At 42.7% G+C, this 16,214-nt stretch overlaps 1 protein-coding gene across 2 annotated transcripts in view; it reads left to right on the plus strand.

Annotated features, from left to right (window-relative positions):
- KCNH3 (potassium voltage-gated channel subfamily H member 3) overlaps nucleotides 1-16,214 on the plus strand; it is a 146,360-nt gene that overhangs the window by 62,621 nt on the left and 67,525 nt on the right. For both annotated transcript variants that reach the window (XM_077297496.1, XM_077297495.1), the window contains exon 6: nucleotides 14,990-15,239. In XM_077297496.1, the coding sequence (XP_077153611.1) occupies nucleotides 14,990-15,239 (250 nt within the window). The remainder of the gene's footprint in view (nucleotides 1-14,989; nucleotides 15,240-16,214) is intronic.

Genomic DNA, 16,214 nt, shown 5'->3' on the forward strand with positions numbered 1-16,214 from the left:
GGTACATGGGGATGTCCCATTGTTGTCTATTTCGTCTTCCCATCCTTCTGAAGTCCCTGAGTTCTTGTCAGATTACCGGGATGTATTTGATGAGCCCAAATCCAGTGCCCTACCTCCTCATAGGGATTGCGATTGTGCTATTAATTTGATTCCTGGTAGTAAGTTTCCGAAGGGCCGACTGTTCAATTTATCTGTGCCAGAACACGCTGCAATGCGGAGTTATATAAAGGAGTCCTTGGAGAAAGGGTATATTCGCCCGTCGTCATCACCGTTGGGAGCAGGGTTCTTTTTTGTGGCCAAGAAGGATGGTTCTCTGAGACCTTGTATAGATTACCGCCTTCTTAATAAAATCACCATCAAATTTCAGTACCCTTTGCCGCTACTGTCTGATTTGTTTGCTCGGATTAAGGGGGCTAGCTGGTTCACCAAGATAGATCTTCGAGGGGCGTATAATCTTGTGCGTATTAAACGGGGCGACGAATGGAAAACAGCATTTAATACGCCCGAGGGCCATTTTGAGTACTTGGTGATGCCATTCGGGCTTTCTAATGCTCCATCTGTGTTTCAGTCCTTTATGCATGACATCTTCCGAAAGTACCTGGATAGATTCATGATTGTATATTTGGATGATATTTTGGTCTTTTCGGACGATTGGAAGTCTCATGTGAAGCAGGTCAGAATGGTGTTCCAGGTCCTTCGTGCTAACTCCTTGTTTGTGAAGGGGTCTAAATGTCTCTTTGGAGTTCAGAAGGTTTCATTTTTGGGCTTAATTTTTTCCCCTCCTACTATCGAGATGGACCCTGTTAAAGTTCAGGCCATTTATGATTGGACTCAGCCTACTTCTGTGAAGAGCCTTCAGAAATTCCTGGGCTTTGCTAATTTTTACCGTCGCTTCATCGCTAATTTTTCTAGTGTTGTTAAACCATTGACTGATTTGACCAAGAAAGGTGCTGATGTGGTCAATTGGTCCTCTGCGGCCGTTGAGGCTTTTCAGGAGCTGAAGCGTCGTTTTTCTTCTGCCCCTGTGTTGTGTCAGCCAGATGTTTCGCTCCCGTTTCAGGTCGAGGTGGATGCTTCTGAGATTGGAGCAGGGGCTGTTTTGTCTCAAAGAGGTTCTGATGGCTCTGTGATGAAACCATGTGCTTTCTTTTCTAGAAAGTTTTCGCCTGCTGAGCGCAATTATGATGTGGGCAATCGAGAGTTGTTGGCTATGAAGTGGGCGTTTGAGGAGTGGCGACATTGGCTTGAAGGAGCCAAGCATCGCGTGGTGGTCTTGACGGATCACAAGAATCTGACTTATCTCGAGTCTGCCAAGCGGTTGAATCCTAGACAGGCTCGATGGTCGCTGTTTTTCTCCCGCTTCAATTTTGTGGTTTCGTACCTTCCGGGTTCTAAGAATGTGAATGTGTACCCCAAGAAAATATTTACTGACAACTCAATAAATAATTTTTGATCAAATTCATTTTATTTATATTAATAGGACATTACACAACAATTGTCAATATTTTATTAAAAAGTTTTTGCCGTTAAAATAACTAAAGATATATAAAAGTATATAAAAATTATATATTATTATTAAGACTGTATGTGGGGGGCTGTGGTACACAGAACTCGACTGGCAAAGTCAATAACAATAAACCACATAAAGTGCTAATGCAATCAAATCAAAATTGTCTATACATTGAATATTAAAAACACAATCATGAACCGGCCATAATGTGCAAAATATGCAAAAGAATTGGAGGAAAAGTTTTTTATATATATATATATATATATATATATATATATATATATATATATATATATATATGCAAGATACAAATATGAGAACCTAATTGATATACAATTGGAAAAATCAAATAAATATATAAATATATATGAATATAAAAAATATATATAAAAAATATATTATAATGAATATATAAAAAAAATGTGTAGATATAATATGTTAAAGTGAATACTGTGCAATGAAACAATGTCTATATATGTATATATACTAATAATTGATTAGTGAAAATTGCAATTAACACACAATTTACAAAATCATATATGAAAAAGCTAAAAGGTCAATATCTCTAAATTTTATATAAATGAACACATCAAGAAAATACCTGTGAATGTGAATAAAAAAATATATATTATATATAATATATATATGTGACGAAGCAGGTGCGAAACGTGCGTTGGAGTGGTGTGTGTGGGGGCTGCGGTGCACTTCTCTGTTTGGTAAGGTCCGGCTTCCATTTGTGTATGCTTTTACATACTTGTGCATATTTTGAAGAGTGTGTTATAACTAATTACATTATCATTGCACTTTAGAATTTGGAGGGTTAGCAATATACTATGGTAGCATTATAGATGTACAATTGGCTATAGTATAATTGATTACATTGTTATTATATGTTCACATTTTGGCACACATATATATATTATATATAATATATATTTTTTTATTCACATTCACAGGTATTTTCTTGATGTGTTCATTTATATAAAATTTAGAGATATTGACCTTTTAGCTTTTTCATATATGATTTTGTAAATTGTGTGTTAATTGCAATTTTCACTAATCAATTATTAGTATATATACATATATAGACATTGTTTCATTGCACAGTATTCACTTTAACATATTATATCTACACATTTTTTTTATATATTCATTATAATATATTTTTTATATATATTTTTTATATTCATATATATTTATATATTTATTTGATTTTTCCAATTGTATATCAATTAGGTTCTCATATTTGTATCTTGCACATATATATATATATATATATATATATATATATATATATATATATATATATATATATATATATATATATATATAAAAAAAAAAACTTTTCCTCCAATTCTTTTGCATATTTTGCACATTATGGCCGGTTCATGATTGTGTTTTTAATATTCAATGTATAGACAATTTTGATTTGATTGCATTAGCACTTTATGTGGTTTATTGTTATTGACTTTGCCAGTCGAGTTCTGTGTACCACAGCCCCCCACATACAGTCTTAATAATAATATATAATTTTTATATACTTTTATATATCTTTAGTTATTTTAACGGCAAAAACTTTTTAATAAAATATTGACAATTGTTGTGTAATGTCCTATTAATATAAATAAAATGAATTTGATCAAAAATTATTTATTGAGTTGTCAGTAAATATTTTCTTGGGGTACATGTTTGTTGTGCAATATTTACTGGATAGATTATATTTTGAGAACTATTTGGTATTTCTTTTCTATATAGGATTTTTTTCTAAGAATGTGAAGGCTGATGCCCTTTCAAGGAGTTTTGTGCCTGATTCTCCGGGAGTTCCTGAGCCGGCTGGTATTCTCAAAGAAGGGGTAGTTTTGTCTGCCATCTCCCCTGATTTGCGGCGGGTGCTGCAGGAGTTTCAGGCTGATAGACCTGACCGTTGCCCAGCGGAGAAGCTGTTTGTCCCCGATAGATGGACTAGTAGAGTTATCTCTGAGGTTCATTGTTCGGTGTTGGCTGGTCATCCTGGAATCTTTGATACCAGAGATTTGGTGGCTAGATCCTTTTGGTGGCCTTCTTTGTCACGGGATGTGCGTTCTTTTGTGCAGTCCTGTGGGACTTGTGCGCGGGCCAAGCCTTGCTGTTCCCGCGCCAGTGGGTTGCTTTTGCCCTTGCCGGTCCCGAAAAGGCCCTGGACGCATATTTCCATGGATTTTATTTCAGATCTCCCTGTCTCTCAGAGGATGTCAGTTATCTGGGTGGTTTCTGATCGCTTCTCTAAGATGGTCCATTTGGTACCTTTGCCTAAATTGCCTTCCTCCTCTGATTTGGTTCCATTGTTTTTCCAGCATGTGGTTCGTTTACATGGCATTCCGGAGAACATCGTGTCGGACAGAGGCTCCCAGTTTGTTTCAAGATTTTGGCGGTCCTTTTGTGCTAAGATGGGCATTGATTTGTCTTTTTCTTCAGCTTTCCATCCTCAGACAAATGGCCAAACCGAACGAACCAATCAGACTTTGGAAACATATCTGAGATGCTTTGTTTCTGCTGATCAGGATGATTGGGTATCCTTCTTGCCTTTGGCTGAGTTCGCCCTTAATAATCGGGCCAGCTCGGCCACTTTGGTTTCGCCCTTTTTCTGTAATTCTGGTTTCCACCCTCGTTTTTCTTCAGGGCAGGTTGAGCCTTCGGACTGTCCTGGTGTGGATTCTGTGGTGGACAGGTTGCAGCAGATTTGGACTCACGTAGTGGACAATTTGACATTGTCCCAGGAGAAGGCTCAACGTTTCGCTAACCGCCGTCGCTCTGTTGGTCCCCGACTTCGTGTTGGGGATTTGGTTTGGTTGTCGTCTCGTTATGTTCCTATGAAGGTTTCGTCTCCTAAGTTTAAGCCTCGTTTCATTGGTCCTTATAAGATTTCTGAAATTCTTAATCCTGTGTCATTTCGTTTGGACCTTCCAGCTTCTTTCGCCATCCATGATGTGTTCCATAGGTCGTTATTGCGGAGATATGTGGCTCCTATGATTCCCTCCGTTGATCCTCCTGCCCCGGTGTTGGTTGAGGGGGAGTTGGAGTATGTGGTGGAGAAGATTTTGGATTCTCGTGTTTCGAGATGGAAACTTCAGTACCTAGTCAAGTGGAAAGGTTATGGTCAGGAGGATAATTCCTGGGTGGTTGCCTCTGATGTTCATGCTGCCGATCTTGTTCGTGCCTTTCATTTGGCTCGTCCGGATCGGCCTGGAGGCTCTGGTGAGGGTTCGGTGACCCCTCCTCAAGGGGGGGGTACTGTTGTGAATTCTGTTCTCGAACTCCCTCCTGTGGTTATGAATGGTACTTCGGCGAGTTCTGTTCATGGACTCCCTCTGGTGGCTGTGAGTGGAGCTGCTGGTTCTGAGGTTCCTTCTCCAGCTGACCTCGTTTAGGCCTTGGCTGGCTGCTCTATTTAACTCCACTCAGATCGTTGCTTGATGTCAGCTGTCAATGTCCTAGTACTAGTTCAGTTCACTTGGATCTTTCAGATGACCTGTCTACTTCAGCAAAAGCTAAGTCCCTGCTAGCTTATTTGTTACCACTGTGTTTTTGTCCAGCTTGCTATTATGATTTTGTCTTGTTAGCTGGAAGCTCTGGGATGCAGAGTGGCACCACCGCGCCGTGAGTCGGTGCGGTGCTCTCTTTTGCACACTCTGCGTGGTTTTTTGTTAGTTTTTATGCTGACCGCAAAGATACCTTTTCTATCCTCAGTCTGTCTAGTTAAGCCTGGCCTCCTTTGCTGAAACCTATTTCATTCCTGTGTTTGTGACTTCCATCTTAACTCAGTCAATATGTGTGGGGGGCTGCCTTTTTCTTTGGGAAATTTCTCTGAGGCAAGGTAGGCTGTATTTTTTATCTTTAGGGGTAGTTAGCTCTTAGGCTGTGAAGAGGCGTCTAGGCAGAGTCAGGAACGCTCCACGGCTATTTCTAGTTGTTGTGATAGGATTAGGGGTTGCGGTCAGCAGAGCTCCCACTTCCCAGAGCTCGTCCTGTATTACTAGTTTGCTCATCTGGTCATTTCTAGTGCTCCTAACCACCAGTTCAATCATAACAGGGTGTGTTTGGATTAGGGTTTCAGGTACAATTGGGGAGTTTCCACTGTTCAGGCACATCAGGGGCTCTCCAAACGCGACATGGCGTCCGATCTCAATTCCTGCCAATTCTGCATTGAAAAAGTAAAACAGTGCTCCTTCCCTTCTGAGCTCTCCCGTGCACCCAAACAGGGGTTTACCCCAACATATGGGGTATCAGCATACTCGGGACAAATTGGACAACAACTTTTGGGGTCAAAGTTCTCTTGTTATCCTTGGGAAAATAAAAATTTAGGGGGACTAAAAATCATTTTTGTGGGAAAAAAAAGATTTTTTATTTTCACGGCTCTGCGTTGTAAACTGTAGTGAAACACTTGGGGGTTCAAAGTTCTCACAACACATCTAGATAAGTTCCTTGGGAGGTCTAGTTTCCAATATGGGGTCACTTGTTTGGGGTTTCTACTGTTTGTGTACATCAGGGGCTTTGCAAATGCAACGTGACGCCTGTGGACCAATCCATCTAAGTCTGCATTCCAAATGGCGCTCCTTCCCTTCCGAGCTCTGCCATGCGCCCAAACAGTGGTTTTCCCCCACATACGGGGTATCAGCGTACTCAGGACAAATTGGACAACTTTTGGGGTCAAATTTCTTCTGTTCCCCTTGGGAAAATACAAAACTGGGGGCTAAAAAATCATTTTTGTGAAAAAAAAATTATTTTCATGGCTCTGCGTTATAAACTGTAGTGAAACACTTGGGGGTTCAAAGCTCTCAAAACACATCTAGATAAGTTCCTTAGGGGGTCTACTTTCCAAAATGGTGTCACTTGTGGGGGTTTTAATGTTTAGGCACATCAGGGGCTCTCCAAACGCAACATGGCGTCCCATCTCAATTCCAGTCAATTTTGCATTGAAAAGTCAAACGGCGCTCCTTCCCTTCCGAGCTCTGCCATGCGCCCAAACAGTCGTTTACCCCCACATATGGGGTATCAGCGTACTCAGGACAAATTGAACAACAACTTTTGGGAAAATAAAAAATTGGGGGCGAAAAGATCATTTTTGTGAAAAAATATGATTTTTTATTTTTACGGCTCTACACTATAAACTTCTGTGAAGCACTTGTTGGGTCAAAGTGCTCACCGCACATCTAGATAAGTTCCTTAAGGGGTCTAGTTTCCAAAATGGTGTCACTTGTGGGGGGTTTCAATGTTTAGGCACATCAGGGGCTCTCCAAACGCAACATGGCATCCCATCTTAATTCCAGTCAATTTTGCATTGAAAAGTAAAATGGCGCTCCTTTCTTTCTGAGCTCTGCTATGCGCCCAAACAGTAGTTTACCCCCACATATGGGGTATCGTCATATTCAGGACAAATTGCACAACATCTTTTGTGGTCTAATTTCTTCTCTTACCCTTAGGAAAATAAAAAATTGGGGGCGAAAATATCATTTTTGTGAAAAAATATGATTTTCTATTTTTACGGCTCTGCATTATAAACTTCTGTGAATCATTTAATGGGTCAAAGTGCTCACCACACATCTAGATAAGTTCCTTAGGGGGTCTACTTTCCAAAATGGTGTCACTTGTGGGGGGTTTCAATGTTTAGGCACGTCAGTGGCTCTCCAAATGCAACATGGCGTCCCATCTCAATTCCTGTCAATTTTGCATTGAAAAGTCAAATGGCGCTCCTTTGCTTCCGAGCTCTGCCATGCGCCCAAACAGTGGTTTACCCCCACATATGGGGTATCATCGTACTCAGGACAAATTTCGCAACAACTATTGTGGTCTAATTTCTTCTCTTACCCTTGGGAAAATAAAAAATTGGGGGTGAAAAGATCATTTTTGTGAAAAAATATGATTTTTTATTTTTACGGCTCTGCATTATAAACTTCTGTGAAGCACTTGGTGGGTCAAAGTGCTCACCACACATCTAGATAAGTTCCTTAGGGGTTCCACTTTCCAAAATGGTGTCACTTGTGGGGGTGTTATGATTGAACCGGTGGTTAGGAGCACTAGAAATGACCAGATGAGCAAACTAGTAATACAGGACGAGCTCTGGGAAGTGGGAGCTCTGCTGACCGCAACCCCTAATCCTATCACAACAACTAGAAATAGCCGTGGAGCATTCCTGACTCTGCCTAGACGCCTCTTCACAGCCTAAGAGCTAACTACCCCTAAAGATAGAAAATACAGCCTACCTTGCCTCAGAGAAATTCCCCAAAGAAAAAAGGCAGCCCCCACACATATTGACTGTGAGTTAAGATGGAAGTCATAAACACAGGAATGAAATAGGTTTCAGCAAAGGAGGCCAGGCTTAACTAGACAGACTGAGGATAGAAAAGGTATCTTTGCGGTCAACATAAAAAACTAACAAAAAACCACGCAGAGTGTGCAAAAGAGAGCACCGCACCGACTCACGGCGCGGTGGTGCCACTCTGCATCCCAGAGCTTCCAGCTAACAAGACAAAATCATAATAGCAAGCTGAACAAAAACACAGTGGTAACAAATAAGCTAGCAGGGACTTAGCTTTTGCTGAAGTAAACAGGTCATCTGAAAGATCCAAGTGAACTGAACCAGTACTAGGACATTGACAGCTGGCATCAAGCAACGATCTGAGTGGAATTAAATAGAGCAGCCAGCCAAGGCCTAAACGAGGTCAGCTGGGGAAGGAACCTCAGAACCAGCAGCTCCACTCACAGCCACCAGAGGGAGTCCATGAACAGAACTCACCGAAGTACCATTCATAACCACAGGAGGGAGTTCGAGAACAGAATTCACAACAGTACCCCCCCCCCTTGAGGAGGGGTCACTGAACCCTCACCAGAGCCTCCAGGCCGATCCGGACGAGCCAAATGAAAGGCACGAACAAGATCGGCAGCATGAACATCAGAGACAACCACCCAGGAATTATCCTCCTGACCATAACCTTTCCACTTGACTAGGTACTGAAGTTTCCATCTCGAAACACGAGAATCCAAAATCTTCTCCACCACATACTCCAACTCCCCCTCAACCAACACCGGGGCAGGAGGATCAACGGAGGGAACCATAGGAGCCACATATCTCCGCAATAACGACCTATGGAACACATTATGGATGGCGAAAGAAGCTGGAAGGTCCAAACGAAATGACACAGGATTAAGAATTTCAGAAAAGGACCAATGAAACGAGGCTTAAACTTAGGAGACGAAACCTTCATAGGAACATAACGACACGACAACCAAACCAAATCCCCAACACGAAGTCAGGGACCAACACAGCGACGGCGGTTAGCGAAACGTTGAGCCTTCTCCTGGGACAATGTCAAATTGTCCACTACGTGAGTCCAAATCTGCTGCAACCTGTCCACCACAGAATCCACACCAGGACAGTCCGAAGGCTCAACCTGCCCTGAAGAAAAATGAGGGTGGAAACCAGAATTACAGAAAAAGGGCGAAACCAAAGTGGCCGAGCTGGCCCGATTATTAAGGGCGAACTCAGCCAAAGGCAAGAAGGACACCCAATCATCCTGATCAGCGGAAACAAAGCATCTCAGATATGTTTCCAAAGTCTGATTGGTTCGTTCGGTTTGGCCATTTGTCTGAGGATGGAAAGCTGAAGAAAAAGACAAATCAATGCCCATCTTAGCACAAAAGGACCGCCAAAATCTTGAAACAAACTGGGAGCCTCGGTCCGGCACGATGTTCTCCGGAATGCCATGTAAACGAACCACATGCTGGAAAAACAATGGAACCAAATCAGAGGAGGAAGGCAATTTAGGCAAAGGTACCAAATGGACCATCTCAGAGAAGCGATCACAAACCATCCAGATAACTGACATCCTCTGAGAGACAGGGAGATCTGAAATAAAATCCATGGAAATATGCGTCCAGGGCCTTTTCGGGACCGGCAAGGGCAAAAGTAACCCACTGGCGCGGGAACAGCAAGGCTTGGCCCGCGCACAAGTCCCACAGGACTGCACAAAAGAACGCACATCCCGTGACAAAGAAGGCCACCAAAAGGATCTAGCCACCAAATCTCTGGTACCAAAGATTCCAGGATGACCAGCCAACACCGAACAATGAACCTCAGAGATAACTCTACTAGTCCATCTATCGGGGACAAACAGCTTCTCCGCTGGGCAACGGTCAGGTCTATCAGCCTGAAACTCCTGCAGCTCCCGCCGCAAATCAGGGGAGATGGCAGACAAAACTACCCCCTCTTTGAGAATACCAGCCGGCTCAGGAACTCCCGGAGAATCAGGCACAAAACTCCTTGAAAGGGCATCAGCCTTCACATTCTTAGAACCCGGAAGGTACGAAACCACAAAATTGAAGCGGGAGAAAAACAGCGACCATCGAGCCTGTCTAGGATTCAACCGCTTGGCAGACTCGAGATAAGTCAGATTCTTGTGATCCGTCAAGACCACCACGCGATGCTTGGCTCCTTCAAGCCAATGTCGCCACTCCTCAAACGCCCACTTCATAGCCAACAACTCTCGATTGCCCACATCATAATTGCGCTCAGCAGGCGAAAACTTTCCAGAAAAGAAAGCACATGGTTTCATCACAGAGCCATCAGAACCTCTTTGAGACAAAACAGCCCCTGCTCCAATCTCAGAAGCATCCACCTCGACCTGAAACGGGAGTGAAACATCTGGCTGACACAACACAGGGGCAGAAGAAAAACGACGCTTCAGCTCCTGAAAAGCCTCAACGGCCGCAGAGGACCAATTGACCACATCAGCACCTTTCTTGGTCAAATCAGTCAATGGTTTAACAACACTAGAAAAATTAGCGATGAAGCGACGGTAAAAATTAGCAAAGCCCAGGAATTTCTGAAGGCTCTTCACAGAAGTAGGCTGAGTCCAATCATAAATGGCCTGAACTTTAACAGGGTCCATCTCGATAGTAGAAGGGGAAAAAATTAAGCCAAAAAATGAAACCTTCTGAACTCCAAAGAGACATTTAGACCCCTTCACAAACAAGGAATTAGCACGAAGGACCTGGAACACCATTTTGACCTGCTTCACATGAGACTCCCAATCGTCCGAAAAGACCAAAATATCATCCAAATATACAATCATGAATCTATCCAGGTGCTTTCGGAAGATGTCATGCATAAAGGACTGAAACACAGATGGAGCATTAGAAAGCCCGAATGGCATCACCAAGTACTCAAAATGGCCCTCGGGCGTATTAAATGCTATTTTCCATTCGTCGCCCCGTTTAATACGCACAAGATTATATGCCCCTCGAAGATCTATCTTGGTGAACCAGCTAGCCCCCTTAATCCGAGCAAACAAATCAGACAGTAGCAGCAAAGGGTACTGAAATTTGACGGTGATTTTATTAAGAAGGCGGTAATCTATACAAGGTCTCAGAGAACCATCCTTATTGGCCACAAAAAAGAACCCTGCTCCCAACGGTGACGACGACGGGCGAATATGCCCTTTCTCCAAGGACTCCTTTATATAACTCCGCATTGCAGCGTGTTCTGGCACAGATAAATTGAACAGTCGGCCCTTCGGAAACTTACTACCAGGAATCAAATTAATAGCACAATCGCAATCCCTATGAGGAGGTAGGGCACTGGATTTGGGCTCATCAAATACATCCCGGTAATCTGACAAGAACTCAGGGACTTCAGAAGGATGGGAAGACGAAATAGACAACAATGGGACATCCCCATGTACCCCTTGACAACCCCAACTGGATACAGACATTGATTTCCAATCCAATACTGGATTATGGACCTGTAGCCATGGCAAACCCAAAACGACCACATCATGCAGATTATGCAACACCAAAAAGCGAATATCCTCCTGATGTGCAGGAGCCATGCAAATGGTCAATTGAGTCCAGTACTGAGGCTTATTCTTGGCCAAAGGTGTAGCATCAATTCCTCTCAATGGAATAGGATACTGTAAGGGCTCCAAGAAAAAACCACAGCGCCTGGCAAACTCCAAGTCCATCAAATTAAGGGCAGCGCCTGAATCCACAAATGCCATAACAGAATAGGATGACAAAGAGCAAATCAGAGTAACGGACAAAAGAAATTTTGGCTGTACCATACCAATAGTGGCAGACCTAGCAAACCATTTAGTGCGCTTAGGACAATCAGAGATAGCATGAGTGGAGTCACCACAGTAAAAACACAGCCCATTCTGACGTCTGTACTCTTGCCGTTCAGCTCTGGTCAAGGTCCTGTCACATTGCATAGGCTCAGGCCTCTGCTCAGAAAACACCACCAAATGGTGCACATTTTTGCGCTCACGTAAGCGTCGATCGATCTGAATGGCCAAGGACATAGACTCATTCAGACCAGCAGGCGTGGGGAATCCCACCATAACATCCTTAAGGGCTTCAGAAAGACCCTTTCTGAAAATTGCCGCCAGGGCACATTCATTCCACTGAGTAAGAACAGACCACTTTCTAAACTTCTGACAATATACCTCCGCTTCATCCTGACCCTGACACAAAGCCAGCAAAATTTTCTCTGCCTGATCCACTGAATCTGGTTCATCATAAAGCAATCCAAGCGCCAGAAAAAACGCATCTACATTACGCAATGCAGGATCTCCTGGCGCAAGGGAAAATGCCCAGTCTTGAGGGTCGCCACGCAGCAAAGAAATAATGATTTTTACTTGCTGAATGGGGTCACCAGAGGAGCGGGGTTTCAAAGGAAAAAACAGTCTACAATTATTTTTGAAATTCAGGAACTTAGATCTATCCCCAGAAAACAAATCAGGAATTGGAATTCTGGGTTCTAACATCGGGTTCTGAACTACATAATCTTGAATGCCTTGTACCCTTGCAGTGAGTTGATCCACACAAGAGGACAGACCTTGAATGTCCATATCTACACCTGTGTCCTGAACCACCCAGAGATTTAGGGGAAAAGAGAAACAAAACACACTGCAGAGAAAAAAAAAATGGTCTCAGGACTTCTCTTATCCCTCTATTGAGATACATTAACACTTTACGGGCCAGCTGTACTGTTATGATTGAACCGGTGGTTAAGAGCACTAGAAATGACCAGATGAGCAAACTAGTAATACAGGATGAGCTCTGGGAAGTGGGAGCTCTGCTGACCGCAACCCCTAATCCTATCACAACAACTAGAAATTGCCGTGGAGCGTTCCTGACTCTGCCTAGATGCCTCTTCACAGCCTAAGAGCTAACTACCCCTAAAGATAGAAAATACAGCCTACCTTGCCTCAGAGAAATTCCCCAAAGAAAAAAGGCAGCCCCCACACATATTGACTGTGAGTTAAGATGGAAGACACAAACACAGGAATGAAATAGGTTTCAGCAAAGGAGGCCAGGCTTAACTAGACAGACTGAGGATAGAAAAGGTATCTTTGCGGTCAACATAAAAAACTAACAAAAAACCACGCAGAGTGTGCAAAAGAGAGCACCGCACCGACTCACGGCGCGGTGGTGCCACTCTGCATCCCAGAGCTTCCAGCTAACAAGACAAAATCATAATAGCAAGCTGGACAAAAACACAGTGGTAACAAATAGGCTAGCAGGGACTTAGCTTTTGCTGAAGTACACAGGTCATCTGAAAGATCCAAGTGAACTGAACCAGTACTAGGACATTGACAGCTGGCATCAAGTATCGATCTGAGTGGAATTAAATAGAGCAGCCAGCCAAGGCCTAAACGAGGTCAGCTGGGGAAGGAACCTCAGAACCAGCAGCTCCACTCACAGCCACCAGAGGGAGTCCATGAACAGAACTCGCCGAAGTACCATTCATAACCACAGGAGGGAGTTCGAGAACAGAATTCACAACATGGGGGGTTTCAATGTTTAGGCACATCAGGGGCTCTCCAAACGCAACATGGCGTCCCATCTCAATTCCAGTCAATTTTGCATTGAAAAGTAAAATGGCGCTCCTTTCCTTCCGAGCTCTGCCATGCGCCCAAACAGTGGTTTACCCCCACATATGGGGTATCAGCGTTCTCAGGACAAATTGTACAACAACTTTTGGGGTCCATTTTCTCCTGTTACTCTTTGTAAAATAAAACAAATTGGAGCTGAAATAAATTTTGTGTGAAAAAAAGTTAAATGTTCATTTTTATTTAAGCATTCCAAAAATTCCTGTGAAACACCTGAAGGGTTAATAAACTTCTTGAATGTGGTTTTGAGCACCTTGAGGGGTGCAGTTTTTAGAATGGTGTCACACTTTGGTATTTTCTATCATATAGACCCCTCAAAATGACTTCAAATGAGATGTGGTCCCTAAAAAAAAATGGTGTAGTAAAAATGAGAACTTTCTGGTCAACTTTTAACCCTTATAACTCCCTAACAAAAAAAAAATTTTGGTTCCAAAATTGTGGTGATGTAAAGTAGACATGTGGGAAATGTTACTTAATAAGTATTTTGCGTGACATATCTCTGTGATTTAAGGGCATAAAAATTCAAAGTTGGAAAATTGTGAAATTTTCAAAATTTTTGCCAAATTTCCATTTTTTTCACAAATAAACGCAGGTAATATCAAATAAATTTTACCACTATCATGAAGTACAATATGTTATGAGAATACAATGTCAGAATCACCGGGATCCGTTGAAGCGTTCCAGAGTTATAACCTCATAAAGGGACAGTGGTCAGAATTGTAAGAATTGGCCTGGTCATTAACGTGCAAACCACCCTTGGGGGTAAAGGGGTTAAAAAATACATTGAACACAAAATGTGATATAAACTATAAGTAATTTCCCGATGATAGTTTACATTTTCAACGGTGTAGGTAAATGCTGCAACTGACCACACCGCCAAAACTATTCCCCCTGCAGTGGACCAATGGCTGCACATTCGTGGAAGGAACAAAATCGTGCAGCCATTGACAAGCCACAAACAAGCAGAGTTTCAGCCATAGCATGTGGCCGTACTCTTAAGCTTTATAAATCAGATTTCGCAAAATTTACAGTTAAAGCACCATTCCAGCATTTTTTTTATTTCAGCACTGGAGTGGTGCCATTATTGTAAATTATGAGCAAAAAAGGGCGAAAAGCTAAATGAGAACGGCACTCACCACTGGTGTGTGAAAAAGCAGCACTTTATTGTGGTCGTCACATGAGGAGAGGGGACTTAGCAGGAGGAAGCGTAGTTTACGTCACTTACCTCGTTATGTCTCCTCTCCCCATGTGACGACCACAATAAAGTGCTGCTTTTTCACATACCAGTGGTGAGTGCTGCACTTATTTAGCTTTTCATGCTTTTTTGCTCCCAATTTTATACAGCTGAGCATCACTATATCTGGTAATCCGCAAAGATTGCCTGAATGTATTCCTGGAGGGTCTTTTAGCGGTGTCAGTATTTCATTATCATAAGTTCCCTGACCATAATAATATACTTACCAGCCGCCATTTTGGAAAAAAAAAATCGCTGAAGTGGTGCTTTAAATAACCACAGTTGACATCAAGTAATCTTCTTCCCTTCATCTTATCTCAGGGTGTTTTTGGTGAGAAGCCTCGAGTTCCAGAATATAAAGTGGTCTCTGTGCGTAAATCTCCTTTTATTCTCCTTCACTATGGTCCATTCAAAGCTTGCTGGGACTGTTTAATCCTCCTTGCCACCCTCTATGTAGCGGTGACTGTACCATACAGTTTCTGCTTCAACACTGGAAAAGAGGAAGGTGTTCAGAATCAAAGGAGTCCACCAAGTGCATGTGATATTGCAGTGGAAATCTTGTTCATTTTAGGTAAGTAAGATACAAAAATAGTTTTTAATAAGATTACACTTCCAGGACTAATCAATGACTTTTAGCCTTGTGACAGGAGATTGCCATGTCCTACTGCCATGATGGCAGGACTTGATTTCTGCTGACTGTCAGGCAGTAATCATGGCCCCTTTTTGGGTTTGGAGCCCAAACCAATTCGCTATAATTAAGTCACTGCCACAAGTCACCTTGCAGCCACAAGCCTAAGTAATGATTATAAAACATGCATTAATTGCAATACAATGTTTTTAAAGCAACTTCCTTCACTAGAAGGCAAAGCACATTACATAGCGTGGAAACACAGTTAATAAGTTATTACTGATGATTCCCATAGCTCAATCTAAAGAAATATTTGCACAGAAGGATCCTCCTGAACTGACTAGGAGAGTGAATTACACCTTACTAGAGAATGTACTGTATTTTTCAGACTATTAGACGCATCGGACCGTAAGACGAACCTAGGTATTAGAGGAGGAAATTAGAAAAAAAATTGAAGCAAAAAAATGTGGTCAATTCTGTACTAATATCACCTATCCTGCAATATATGGTCCCCTCATCCCTATCCTGCAATATATGGTCCCCTCATCCCCATCCTAGTATGCATGACCCCCTCATCTCTATCCTGGTATACATGGCCCCTTCATTCCTATCCTGTATGCATGGCCTCCTCATCCCTATCCTGGTAAGTATGGCCTACTCATCCCTATCCTGGTAGGCATGGCCTACTCATCCCTATCCTGGTATGCATGGCCCCCTCAACCTATCCTGGTAGGCATGGTCCCCCTTTCCCTATCCTGGTATGCATAGCCCCCTCATCCCTATCCTGGTATGCATGGGTAGGCATGGTCTCCTCATCCCTATCCTGGTACGCATGGCTCACTCATCCTTATCCTGGTATGCAGGGCCCCCATCTCTGTCCTGGTATGCATGACCCCATCCTTATCCTGATATGATTGG

The sequence above is a fragment of the Ranitomeya variabilis genome, chromosome 3 (assembly GCF_051348905.1).
Source record: "Ranitomeya variabilis isolate aRanVar5 chromosome 3, aRanVar5.hap1, whole genome shotgun sequence".
Taxonomy (NCBI): domain Eukaryota; kingdom Metazoa; phylum Chordata; class Amphibia; order Anura; family Dendrobatidae; genus Ranitomeya; species Ranitomeya variabilis.